General features: G+C 41.9%; 1 protein-coding gene across 3 annotated transcripts in view; it reads left to right on the forward strand.

The window, feature by feature from the left end:
- LOC126092050 (uncharacterized) overlaps nt 1–14,107 on the forward strand; it is a 206,835-nt gene that overhangs the window by 141,435 nt on the left and 51,293 nt on the right. For all 3 annotated transcript variants that reach the window (XM_049907455.1, XM_049907454.1, XM_049907457.1), the window contains exons 11-14: nt 3,150–3,268; nt 3,428–3,623; nt 3,703–3,923; nt 10,848–10,964. In XM_049907455.1, coding sequence (XP_049763412.1) covers nt 3,150–3,268; nt 3,428–3,623; nt 3,703–3,923; nt 10,848–10,964 — 653 coding nt within the window. The remainder of the gene's footprint in view (nt 1–3,149; nt 3,269–3,427; nt 3,624–3,702; nt 3,924–10,847; nt 10,965–14,107) is intronic.

The following is a 14,107-nucleotide window of genomic DNA, read 5'->3' on the forward strand; positions in this document are numbered from 1 at the left end:
ATTTTAATTCCTACTCCGAATTTTTCTTTTGTTTCGTTTACTGCTTGCTCAATATACAGATTGAATAACATCGGGAAGAGGCTACAACCCTGTCTCACTCCCTTCCCAACCGCTGCTCCTCTTTCGTGCCCCTCGACTTTTATAACTGCCATCTGGTTCTGTACAAATTGTAAATATTTTACCCCTGCCACCTTCAGAATTTGTAAGAGAGTATTCCAGTCAGCATTGTCAAAAGCTTTCTCTAAGCCTACAAATGCTAGAAAATGTAGGTTTGCCTTTCCTTTTCTATTTTCTAAGGTAAGTTGTGGGGTCAGTATTGCCTCACGTTTTCCAACATTTTAACGGAATCCAAACTGATCTTCCCTGAGGTCGGCTTCTACCAGCTTTTCCATTCGTCTGTAAAGAATGCATGTTAGTATTTTGCAGCTGTGGCTTATTAAACTGATAGTTCGGTAATTTTCACATCTGTCAACACCTGCTTTCTTTGGGATTGGAATTATTATATTCTTCTTGAAGTCTGAGGGTATTTTGCCTGCCTCATTCATCTTGCTCACTAGATGCTAGAGTTTTGTTTGGCTTGGCTCTCCCAAGGCTGTCAGTAGTTCTAATGGAATGTTGTCTACTCCCAGGGCCTTGTTTTGACTTAGGTCTTTCAGTGCTCTGTCAAACTCTTCATGCAGTATCATATCTCCTATTTCATCTTCATCTACGTTCTCTTTCTTCATCTACGTTCTCTTTCTTCATCTACGTTCTCTTCCATTTCTATAACATTGTCCTCAAGAACATCACCCTTATATAGACCCTCTATCTACTCCTTCCACCTTTCTGCTTTCCCTTCTTTGCTTAGAACTGGGTTTCCACCTGAGTCCTCGATATTCATGCAAGTGCTTCTCTTTTCTCCAAAGGTCTCTTTAATTTCTCTGTAGGCAGTATCTATCTTACCCCTAGTGATATGCGCCTCTACATCCTTTACATTTGTCCTCTAGCCATCCCTGCTTAGCCATTTTCCACTTCCTGTCGATCTCATTTTTGAGACGTTTAATGGGAAGAAATTACTGCCTCTGAGTGCACTTTAATCTGCTCAACAGGGTTTTGGAAGAACTTTGTTGGCTTCCTTCCAAGGAGTCACATCTAGTTTCTCCAAACATCCCTATTACACTTTCATGCAGGTGGGATATGCTACCCTCACAGCCTTAGTAGCACGTCTCTGGATTTGCCCTGCTGCTGCTGCTGCTGCTGCTGCTGCTGTTATGTCTACTTGATAAGGACTGCAAACACTGGAGCTGTCCTCCAATTGGTCAAACTAGTGTCTTTTATGTGATTTCCATCATAGATGCATAAGTTCCCCAGAACGTCTCCAACAAATCTGTTTTTATTCACTTTGCTTATTACAGATTTTACATATTTGTCTGGAGTAATAGATCATACCTCATTATTACATAAGCATGTGTGGTAAACTGTGCATGTATTGTAGAATTCAGAACATATCAGTGTTTCATTTGTAAGAAATGAACTGCCAGATGTTGCATATGTCTTAGCACCACTTAAGTACACTTAGCTTGGTGCATATACTATTACTGAACAAATGAGAGCAGTTGAAACAGCCAAGGATTTTCAGTATGTGTTTGCTGCATCACATTGAAGTAAAGAATGTCCCACTACTGCACAACACATTTCAACAGCAACAATACGAATTTTTTTAACAGAGAAAAAAAGCAAGCTGGTTTCAGAACAAAAAACAGTCAGTATTGCACATTTTTGTTTTGTTGTTTCTCAATTTTACTGAAATTTTAATGCAAAGGAAATGTCTTATTCAGAGTTTTTAATACGCTTTTTCTTGTCTGTGCACTGCAATGTGACAAGATAAATTGAATTTCCCTCCCTCCCTCACTCCTGCCCCAATCAAACTTTACTAGATTCACTTTACTTTCAAATTTAGAATAATAAAACTGGAACTATTATCTTTCAACAAAAACTTCGTGGAATCGGTAATGAAGGAAGGGGGAGGGGGGGGGGGGGGGCAATGAAAATTGTAGAGGGAGACCCAGGCTTGGGTACTGTAAGCAAAGCAGGATCAGATGGTGGATGATGGTGAAGGAGTTATGCATAGCTGTGAAGAGTTGCACAGAATGGATTAGCAACGCAATGTCATGTCCCCAATACATATTGGCCTATTCCCGAATCATATTAAGACGTTATGAACCCTGCTATTTTAGTCATTGGCTGGCAAAACATACACTGTTTCCCATACATGATGCTTATGCCATGCCGAGATTTCTTTTTTATATATTTTTGTCAAAGCTCTATTAACTTTTAACATTGTTTTTCCAGTTTTTAGTCATTGCTGTGAGTCACTGAAATCTGTCATCTTTTGTGACTATTTTGTAACTGTACTACGCAATAATAAATATTCTAACACAGTTGTGTAAGTTGTAAAGCAATTCTGGGTAAAAATAGATGTACAGAAGCTTAAGAGTGATTTATGACATAAAAAAAAAATAATCAAATGTAAAAAGTGATACTGTAGGTCATTTGTTTAATGTGTATCAAAACAAGCAGTGGAGGAGGGAAGCTTGGGAAGGGGGGGGGGGGGGGGGCAGAGAAGAGAGGTAACTTACAAAAGAAGTGCAACACTGTTAGTGGAACAGAGTCCAAGCTGAGGTTCACATATGGCATATTCATCTAACTGAATGTGTGAAATGGATTTGCAATTTTTAAATTAACTTCAAAACATTGTATGTACAGGGCCTACATTAAATCGAAATATAACAAGAGGAAAAAATGTAATGAAAGTTTGCAAGAATGACAATAATAACCCGCTAAACATCAAATTAGTGGAGAACATGGTAGAAAATAAATAATCCATCATACTGGGAAGTAGCGCTAGGCAATATGGTTGAAGCAAACTGTGCATGACAACTTGACAAGTAAGGTGGTGCAATTCATAAAAGGTTTCTACAACAACAGAGACCTGTAATCATCATTCTAAATGCTGTAATTTTTTGTTCAGTAATGTTCTGGTTTTTATTTTGTTGTTAAATATAATTCAGTAACAGTTGCATGGCACATGCTATATTGAAATATTGCTAATGGAAATTTTTTCGTTATATTCTAAATAGAAAGACTGAAATATTGCGGTATTTGTCTAGGCATCGTGCAAACATTATGGAGGTGATACACTGAACTGTCCTGTGTGTGGTGTAACTGTGAAACCAGAGACAGAATTTATTGAACTGGACAAGCTTGGAGACTTCAAACCCACAATAAGGTGGTATAGATAATATTTTCTAATCTAATGATTAACTTTTATTTTGTTATTGTTACAACTATTATAAATAGTGTATAAAAGTGAAACAATCTTCTGAATTTTTTATGTAAAATGTTTGGAAGATCTCTCCGTGCTTATTAAAACATTTGTTTCCTGTAGACTGTTAAATGTTCCGGTTGTTTTCCGATTGGACACTGACGGAGATGGGAATAACAATAAAAAGAAAATGAGGCTATTTGGCCATCCAAATCTCATTCGTCTTCCCAATCGCCTCTCAGGAAAGGAACTGCATGATGCACTACATCGCCTTGTTCCGTATAAGCAGCCGTACTCTGTTCTGCTTGTTGATGGGCAGGTAGGCAGTAATTTGTAATATTTTCCTATGTACATAACACATACATTCTTGGTTGTGTTGAAACTTTTCTCTTTAATAGGGTTACCATTGCTCACGATGTATATACACAGTCCATTGTCGTGGATGCAGAATAGAGTCTGAGGGAGAGGTGCAGCTGCAAACCGGTGACACTTTGGCTGTACGGTTTACAGACTCTGCACCAGAACCTGAAGCTCCAACAGTTGAGCATCCCAGTATGGCCACTTTGCGTTGCCAGGACCCGCTGTCGCTGTATGACTGTTTGCATGCATTTAGTGAGAGGTAACTAGCAGTCAATTTCTCTATAAAATATAAATGTGTTCTCAGTGCATTGTGTTTGACAGTTCATACTATACTTTACTTGTTACATTCACACCGTAATTGGCCTTAAGCCATAGACTATTCCAGTTTGTTAATTTACTCCATGTTTTTAATACTCATTTGATTTGTTTCTTTGATATTAACATCTCAAGAAATATTTGAGGTCAACATAACTGTTATCAAATGCAGGTTGCTGATAATTTTCTAAAGTGACTTGACAAGACACCCCCCCCCCCTTCCACACACACACACACACACACACACACACACACACACACACACACACCGAACCTCCAGTTGCTTTCTAGTTCACCTTTATCTCTCCCCATATATTTTTATTTTCATTTTAGCCTCATGTTACACTTTCCACCTTCTAAATACCATGTTACCCTCACATCATCCCCACAACGACCCCATTAAGTTTTATTTACATTCCCTCAGCAAACGTGCCTTCGCCCTAACCAGATTACGCTCCCATATTTTATTTACTCAGGCTTGTCTGACATTTGGCATTACCCCCAAAGGCCTCACACTTAAAGTTCCCATATCTGGCTGTAACCCTTCTTTCCATCAGTAACCCTTCTTTCCATCAGTCCTTGTACCAGTTCCAAACCAAACAATCCATAGCCCTCACCCACCCAATCCTTCACCTACACATCAACTCAGCCAGTGAACACACCCGTCGACTCCTATCCCTAATCAAAGTCCTCAATCTTTCCTCTCCCACATCCACACCGGCTGTTCAGAGCATCCTCCTACAGGCCAACCACAAATTAGAACAGCATGCCACCCTCCACCTTAAAAAACTATCCAATCTCCTGGTTTCCCACCTCTGGAGAGGCAACTCCCTCAGCCTCCACAACCTTTCCAACAAACCTCAACCTCCTCTCATTGCACACAGACCCAGTCTCTCCCATCTACTCAACCTCCCACTTCCAGCTCCACTCCCACCAAAACCTCAAAATTCTAATCAACACAATCTGGAACCACAACACCCCAATTCAGTAGTTAACCTTTCCTCCAAACCTCTCTCCCAATCCAAAACCTCCGTCCTATCCAAAGACCTCAACTTCAGCCCTACTCCCAGATCCAACCAAACAGCCCTCGTCAAAGATTTACTGTCCTACACTCGTAGTCTCTGCTGGAAATATCACTTTGCCACGTAGAAAAATAATCCTAATCCTACTCCTAATGGTCCAACTCCCCAAGACACTATCCAAATTGAACCATGCCTGGAGCAGTTCCGTCCTCCGTCACAGCGGGACCCACCTCCTCTTCCTCAAAATCACCCTCTCCAAACCTTCCAGGAATTTCTCACTTCCAGCCTTGCCTCTAATCGTACTCCCAGCATCACCACAACTGAAGCCCAAGCTATCTGTGATCTGAAGGCTGACCGATCCATCATCATTCTTCCGGCTGTGGTACTTGATCGTCGGGAGTATGTGACTGAGTGACTGCATCAGCTTTCAGACGACACTACATACAAAGTTTGCCAAGGTAATCCCATTCCTGATGTCCAGGCGGCACTTCAAGGAATCCTCAGAACCTTAGGCCCCCTACAAAACCTTTCACCTGACTCCATCAACCTCCTGACCCCACCGACACCCCGCACCCCTACCTTCAACCTACTTCCTAAAATTCACAAACCCAAACATCCCGGCTGCCCCATTGTAGCTGGTTACCAAGCCCCCACAGAACGTTTCTCTGCCTACGTAGATCAACACCTTCAACCCATTACATGCAGTCTCCCATCCTTCATCAAAGACACCAACCACTTTCTCGAAAGCCTGGAATCCTTACCAAATATGTTACCCCCGGAAACCATCCTTGTAACCATTGATGCCACTTCCTTATACACAAATATCCTGCACGTCCAGGACCTCGCTGCGATGGAGTGCTTCCATTCACCTGCTACCCTACCTAAAACCTCTTTCCTCATTACCTTAGCCAGCTTCATCCTAACCCACAACTTCTTCTCTTTTGAAGGCCAGACATACCAACAATTAAAGGGAACAGCCATGGGTACCAGGATGTCTCCCTCGTACGCCAACCTATTTATGGGTCACTTAGAGGAAGCCTTCTTGGCTACCCAAGCCTGCCAACCCAAAGTTTGGTACAGATTTATTGATAACATCTTCATGATCTGGACTCACAGTGAAGAACAACTCCAGAATTTCCTCTCCAACCTCAACACCTTTGATTCCATCAGATTCACCTGGTCCTACTCCAAATCACATGCCACTTTCCTCAATGTTGACCTCCATCTGTCCAATGGCTAGCTTCACACATCCGTCCACATCAAACCCACTAACAAGCAACAGTACCTCCATTATGACAGCTGCCACCCATTCCATGTCAAACGGTCCCTTCCCTACAGCTTAGGTCTTCGTGGCAAACGAATCTGCTCCAGTCCTGAATCCCTGAACCATTACACCAATAACCTGAAAACAGCTTTCGCATACCGCAACTACCCCCCGACCTGGTACAGAAGCAAATAGCTAGAGCCACTTCCTCATGCCCCCAAACCCACAACTTCCCACAGAACCACCCTAAAAGTGCTCCACTTGTGACAGGATACTTTCTGGGACTGGATCAGACTCTGAATGTGGCTCTCCAGCGGGGATACGACTTCCTCAAATCCTGCCCTGAAATGAGATCCATCCTTCATGAATTCCTCCCCACTCCACCAAGTGTGTCTTTCCACTGTCCACCTAACCTTCGTAACCTCTTGGTTCATCCCTATAAAATTCCCAAACCGCCTACCCTACCCTACCCTACCCTACCCTACCCTCTGGCTCCTACCCTTGTAACCGCCCCCAGTGTAAAACCTGTCCCATGCACCCTCCCACCACCACCACCACCACCACCACCACCACCACCACCACCACCACCACCACCACCTACTCCAGTCCTGTAACACGGAAGGTGTACATGATGAAAGGCAGAGCCATGTGTGAAAGCACCCACGTGATTTACCAACTGACATGCCTACACTGTGGAGCCTTCTATGTGGGAATGACCAGCAACAAACTGTCCATTCGCATAATGGACACAGGCAGACAGTGTTTGTTGGTAATGAGGATCACCCTGTGGCTAAACATGCCTTGGTGCACGGCCAGCACATCTTGGCACAGTGTTACACCATCCGGGTTATCTGGATACTTCCCACTGACACCAACCTATCAGAACTCCGGAGATGGGAACTTGCCCTTCAATATATTCTCTCTTCCCGTTACCCACCAGCCTCAACCTCCGCTAATTTCAAGTTGCCACCCCTCGTACCTCACCTGTCATTCAACATCATCTTTGCCTCTGTACTTCCGCCTCAACTGACATCTCTGCCCAACCTCTTTGCATTTACATATGTCTGTATATGTGCGGATCGATGTGTGTGTGTGTGTGTGTGTGTGTGTGTGTGTGTGTGTGTGTGGCGCGCGCAAGTGTGTACCTGTCCTTTTTTTCCCCCCTAAGATAAGTCTTTCCGCTCCCGGAATTGGAATGACTCCTTACCCTCTCCCTTAAAACCCACATCCTTTCGTCTTTCCCTCTCCTTCCCTCTTTCCTGGTGAAGCAACCTTGGGTTGCAAAAGCTTGAAATTTGTTTGTGTGTTTTTTATTGTATCTATCAACATACCAGCGCTTTCTCGTTTGGTAAGTTACAGCATCTTTGTTTTTTATATATATTTTTCCCATGTGGAATGTTTCTTACTGGTTTTACACCCTTGATGGGCCTCCTTGATGGGATGTAAGGAACAAGAATGAATGAATATTTTTTCATGTTCCCTCCAATACTTTTGTACAACAACATTTTCATCTCTGTGCATTACTATCCACACAAGGGGAAAATATTCATAATACATTAAATGTTGTGAGCCCTATACCTTACTTGACCTATCTCAAGCACCATGATTTTCTTAAAAGTTCTACAGACTGGATTAACTTTTGTCATCGAGCTAGAATATAATAATAATAATAATAATAATGGAGAGAAGAAGTCTCTTCCTGTCCCCCCTTGCAGTGTTTTTCTTGCATTTCATGGTTCAAAATTTTATATGTGAATGTTGCTTTTTTCCCTTCTGGCTGAAGCTCATTTGTATTTCACTATTTGGCACAGATATATACCAAGAACATTTTATTCACTTGGTTTTTCTCAAGATCCTTCATTAATGTTGGTCCTTGTATTGTTAAAATTATGAAATTATTGCTTTCCCAAGGATTTTATTTCTTTAATTTCATCGGAAGTCCAATGAAATATGCAAATTTAATTTCTGTGGCCACACAACTATAAGGGCTAAGCTACTTACAGAAAATGCAGCAAAAACATTAATGAAGCTGACACAAAACTGTTCCTAAAATGTTTTTCAATTATGCAAGTAATATTACATATTATAGCAAAGTTACCTCAGTCTTTGTCAAAGAAAACATTAGAACAATTTTCATTGGTTATCTGTCATTAAAATCAAAAATATACGATGTATATTCATAAAGTATCTTCAGTTTATTTATTTTAAAAAAATAAAATTGAATGATGCTACAGAAATTGTTTCACAGTGCCTGTGAAAGTACACAGTCTGATTTGTTTTTACACATTGTTGTCGTGTTTGAATTACCAAGATCATAGAATTCTGCAATGTGGATCTATCTGACATTAAATTTCTAGTAGTCCATATCTTCAGTAATCACTGTGTACGGGAGACTACCACTAATCGGTAGAAAATGAACAGAGACCTTGGAGATGTAACAAAAGGAGACATCACAGAAAGCACTCCAGAAATATTCAGCACAGGGCCAAGCAGGCCATTTGGGCGGTCCTGGCCAAAGTAGAAACCCAAACACAGGCTACGTAGCCAGGTAGATGCATTAGTTGGTAAAGACTCGGTGCTCAGCTCAGTATGTAACAAGCCCAACTGATGTGGCCAATGGCTTATATTTGCACCTCTTCATATTGTCCCTATCCCTATTATAGTTCGTGTTTTTTATAACTATTACTCCTGTGTCTTTATAAAGTTTAACTGTAATTTTTATCAGTTTTGTTTGAGTATGTTCAGCTGACATTTCACATATAGAAGGTTTTTGATGAAGGTGTGGTTGGATTTAATATTCTTATGACCATTAGCTCACCGGGCAAAGTCAGTAAATATATTTCCAATTCACAGTTCAGGGTGGTTACATTCCAAACTTGACTTCACTTCAATCAATTAGTGTAAGTAAAGGCCTACCGTATTTACTCGAATCTAAGCCGCACTTTTTTTCCGGTTTTTGTAATCCAAAAAACTGCCTGCGGCTTAGAATCAAGTACAAAGTTCTAAAAAATGTTGGTAGGTGCCGCCACAACCAACTTCTGCCGTCAAATATATGTAGCGCTACACAGGCATGCTTTGTAGGCACAAAGATAAATACTGGCGCCAAAACCTCTGCGTCAGTAAATAAATTTTAAAAAAAGGTGGAAGACGAGCTTTTTTTTCTCCACCCTGAGTGTCGACCACTGCACTTTCATACATTATCCAACGAAGTAAATACAAATTCCATATTGTTCATCTTCGAATGTAGCAGAATTTTAATGTACTACGAAAATCCGACAGGCAAGACTGTTTGGGATGTTTGTCAATATGGCCAACTCTACATTCTGAATTTTTTCCTAGATGTGAGAAGAGATGGTTGCTAATAGGAACCTGACGAAATGTGAATCACATGCAGTATTCTCTTCACCATAAGAAAGAATACAGATATAAACATTTTGCCATGTATTGTTTTGTGTTTGCTGCTATCTCATTTAAATCCTGTCTGCCTAATAAACTACGAAACTAGAGTGAGACAACAGCAAACGCGGAAGAATATACATATCGTGTCATGTTTATGTTTGTATTATTCTTATGCCTAATAGTTATACAGTCAGAAATGAAGCACGGCAACTGACTAGATTTTTAAATCTAAGATGACTCTAATTTCTGTGCAGAATTTGACGTAATAAAGAAGCGGCCGCAAAGATTTTCAAACAGAGAATAATTTTCGCCTAACTCTCGTTCAGAACATGTTCTATCATACTCATTCTATTATTTGGTTCTTGGTGATCATTATCAAAGAAAGCAACAGTGTAAGTAACAACAAATAGCAGTCTCTTGCTGTCGTTTCGCTAATGAGACTATTCCTCTCTCTTTTTTTTTTTTTTTTTTTTTTTTTTTTTAATTGTAAGCGGCGGTAGCGCGCACAAAAGCAAGCCATGCCGCGAGCGGCGACAGGCCATAAACACGCACTATCAGAATGCGACAAACAATGCATGACACAGTACAGTAATGCATTTTCAGCTTAGAGTGACGTAAACACCTATAACAAAGAAAACGGCACTTATCAGATCAAAGCAAAATAAGCAATTGATTCAAACCAGACGAAGCATGTGAGAAAGGAAGGGTACCCGTATAAATACGGACGGAGCACCTGACACATAGCAATGGCTACGTGGTAAAGCTTAACTACTAAGCTTACGACTCAAACCAAACTACTGTAGCTGCATCGTCATTCATTCGACCTAAATTGTGTCTCGTATTACAATGGACCAACTTTGTTTCGATTTGGAGGTGCGGCCTAAAACTTTTCTCTCCCCTTGAATTTAGAGTCTCAAATTTCACGTGCGGCTTAGATTCGGGAAATTTTTTTTCCTTTATTTCGAGTCTCATTTTTCAGGTGCGGCTTAGATTCGAGTAAATACGGTATTTAGAGGGCCCAAGTGAGCCTAATAGACAGAAGTAAGTAATTTGACAGTTTTTACTAAATACCAGAAGGAATTTTTAGGAATTGTGATATGACATTATAAATTTGTATAACATATGTAAATAAACATATATACTTGAGTCAAATGGATACTAAAATGAAAGAATTAATTTTCAGTGAGCAGTTAGATGAGCATAATCCTTGGTACTGCCCGGTTTGCCAGAAAAACCAGTGTGCAACAAAGACTTTGTCTGTATGGAGATACCCAGATTACCTAATAGTTTACCTGAAGAGGTGAGTAATTATCTTCATTTAGTTGAAGCTGATAAATAACTTTCTGAATAAAATCTCTCTCTCTCTCTCTCTCTCTCTCCTGCCCTTGTCCCGCATCAGATCCTGACACCCTCCCCCCTCCATTTTGTGATTGTTAGCATAATTAAGCATAATTAATCCTCCTCATGCTACTTGATATTTACTTACCCTCCGCTTGCCATAAGTACACTCCTGGAAATGGAAAAAAGAACACATTGACACTGGTGTGTCAGACCCACCATACTTGCTCCGGACACTGCGAGAGGGCTGTACAAGCAATGATCACACGCACGGCACAGCGGACACACCAGGAACCGCGGTGTTGGCCGTCGAATGGCGCTAGCTGCGCAGCATTTGTGCACCGCCGCCGTCAGTGTCAGCCAGTTTGCCGTGGCATACGGAGCTCCATCGCAGTCTTTAACACTGGTAGCATGCCGCGACAGTGTGGACGTGAACCGTATGTGCAGTTGACGGACTTTGAGCGAGGGCGTATAGTGGGCATGCGGGAGGCCGGGTGGACGTACCGCCGAATTGCTCAACACGTGGGGCGTGAGGTCTCCACAGTACATCGATGTTGTCGCCAGTGGTCGGCGGAAGGTGCACGTGCCCGTCGACCTGGGACCGGACCGCAGCGACGCACGGATGCACGCCAAGACCGTAGGATCCTACGCAGTGCCGTAGGGGACCGCACCGCCACTTCCCAGCAAATTAGGGACACTGTTGCTCCTGGGGTATCGGCGAGGACCATTCGCAACCGTCTCCATGAAGCTGGGCTACGGTCCCGCACACCGTTAGGCCGTCTTCCGCTCACGCCCCAACATCGTGCAGCCCGCCTCCAGTGGTGTCGCGACAGGTGTGAATGGAGGGACGAATGGAGACATGTCGTCTTCAGCGATGAGAGTCGCTTCTGCCTTGGTGCCAATGATGGTCGTATGCGTGTTTGACGCCGTGCAGGTGAGCGCCACAATCAGGACTGGATACGACCGAGGCACACAGGGCCAACACCCGGCATCATGGTGTGGGGAGCGATCTCCTACACTGGCCGTACACCACTGGTGATCGTCGAGGGGACACTGAATAGTGCACGGTACATCCAAACCGTCATCGAACCCATCGTTCTACCATTCCTAGACCGGCAAGGGAACTTGCTGTTCCAACAGGACAATGCACGTCCGCATGTATCCCGTGCCACCCAACGTGCTCTAGAAGGTGTAAGTCAACTACCCTGGCCAGCAAGATCTCCGGATCTGTCCCCCATTGAGCATGTTTGGGACTGGATGAAGCGCCGTCTCACGCGGTCTGCACGTCCAGCACGAACGCTGGTCCAACTGAGGCGCCAGGTGGAAATGGCATGGCAAGCCGTTCCACAGGACTACATCCAGCATCTCTACGATCGTCTCCATGGGAGAATAGCAGCCTGCATTGCTGCGAAAGGTGGATATACACTGTACTCGTGCCGACATTGTGCATGCTCTGTTGCCTGTGTCTATGTGCCTGTGGTTCTGTCAGTGTGATCATGTGATGTATCTGACCCCAGGAATGTGTCAATAAAGTTTCCCCTTCCTGGGACAATGAATTCACGGTGTTCTTATTTCAATTTCCAGGAGTGTATTTCTCCCCTCTCAGTTGTCACATTCTTTTGCTTTCTCCCTAGAACTGTCTGCACTGGCTGCCCCTAATGCTTAGTGTAACCATTGTGTATGGTGATTTTTTTTTTTTTTAATTTTTTATTGTTAAATTTTGTAATCCACTAACATAAAAGGTTGTCTACTACATGAGTGAAGACGAACAAAGCCTTAGTTATTTGAAACTGACTATTTAGAAAACTGCTAATTGGGAACTTCTTGACTTGATTGTTTGCTTTTGCAAAAACCTCAACACCTCTTTGTTACGAAACTGCCTTTGTTTTCTTCGTTTGGCAGTATTTAAGCTTTCAAGAATGATTTGCACTGTTGAAAAGCAGCGGTATTTTCCTGCCAATGAACTGAATGTGTCGCTGAATTAAGATGTTTCAAACATTACTTGTCTTTTCCCACTCAATTCATTGTTTTGTTGGCATTCATACCCATGCAACCCATGTTTGACAACATTGCAGATTGAACTGACAAGGTACTTAGCATAGAAGTAGAATTGAACATATGGTAACATTATTTTTACGTTAAGAGAAGAATTTTGGTGCAATCGAAAAAAGAACTGAGGATTTCATTTTCCAGTCGTTGTAGCACAGAGTGCAGGCACTATAGGCTATATTGGCAGCCAGCTGCAAGTGTAAACAACCAGAATCTTAACCACCAGACAGGAGAGGAGCAGTGCAGCGAAACAAGCCTCGCATCTCTTTAACAGAGCAGCGGCCTACAGTAGAACTAACACATTGTTACAAGGATCACCAATCGGATCTCTTCTGGTGTTGTAAGGGTGGTAATTGAAATCAGTGATGGACTAGAATTTGTTGCTTCACTTACTTGAAAATAAGAAAAGTAAACAAGTCATTTGGGGACGGCTACTACACAATTGTTTGTTGGGGTTAGCCAGTATTGTTAACGATGTAGTTCAGGCCCGATCTAAAGCAGTATTTCATGCGACCAAAGTTTACAACATCCCTCACCTAATTTGCTATGTTAAAAGTGTAAGCATTATACCATTTTTTGAGCTGTGGCTAACAAACATACATATTTCTTAATAGTAAAATGCTAGGTCCCATGGCTGAGTACCACTATGTTGCATGTGTCTTAAATAGACCTTTCAACTGTCCACAATAAACATGGTCCCAGATCATTGAGTGTATTGATACATTTTTTGTTCATACACTTTTTATTTTGCAAACAGGTTCTTACGCACATTATTCAGCTTTGCCAAATGGTGTACAATATGAGTAACTGAAAACTGGTTACATTTTCAATATTTGTAAGTAGAAAATAAAACTTTTTAACACAATCTCTGATAAAATAGTTCATCAGGATACAAATTGCTATGAAATAGCATCTATTAAGTCTCTTTGCATTTCAAGGCAGAATTCACTTCTATTTCATATTTAGCACAAAATGCGAATTTTTCAGGTCCCTAATTATTAGGCTTGATCTGTTGGAAGCAGTATGCCCTGACAGTATTCCTGAGAACTAGCTAAC

This window comes from Schistocerca cancellata, chromosome 7 (genome assembly GCF_023864275.1).
Source record: "Schistocerca cancellata isolate TAMUIC-IGC-003103 chromosome 7, iqSchCanc2.1, whole genome shotgun sequence".
Classification (NCBI taxonomy): Eukaryota; Metazoa; Arthropoda; class Insecta; order Orthoptera; family Acrididae; genus Schistocerca; species Schistocerca cancellata.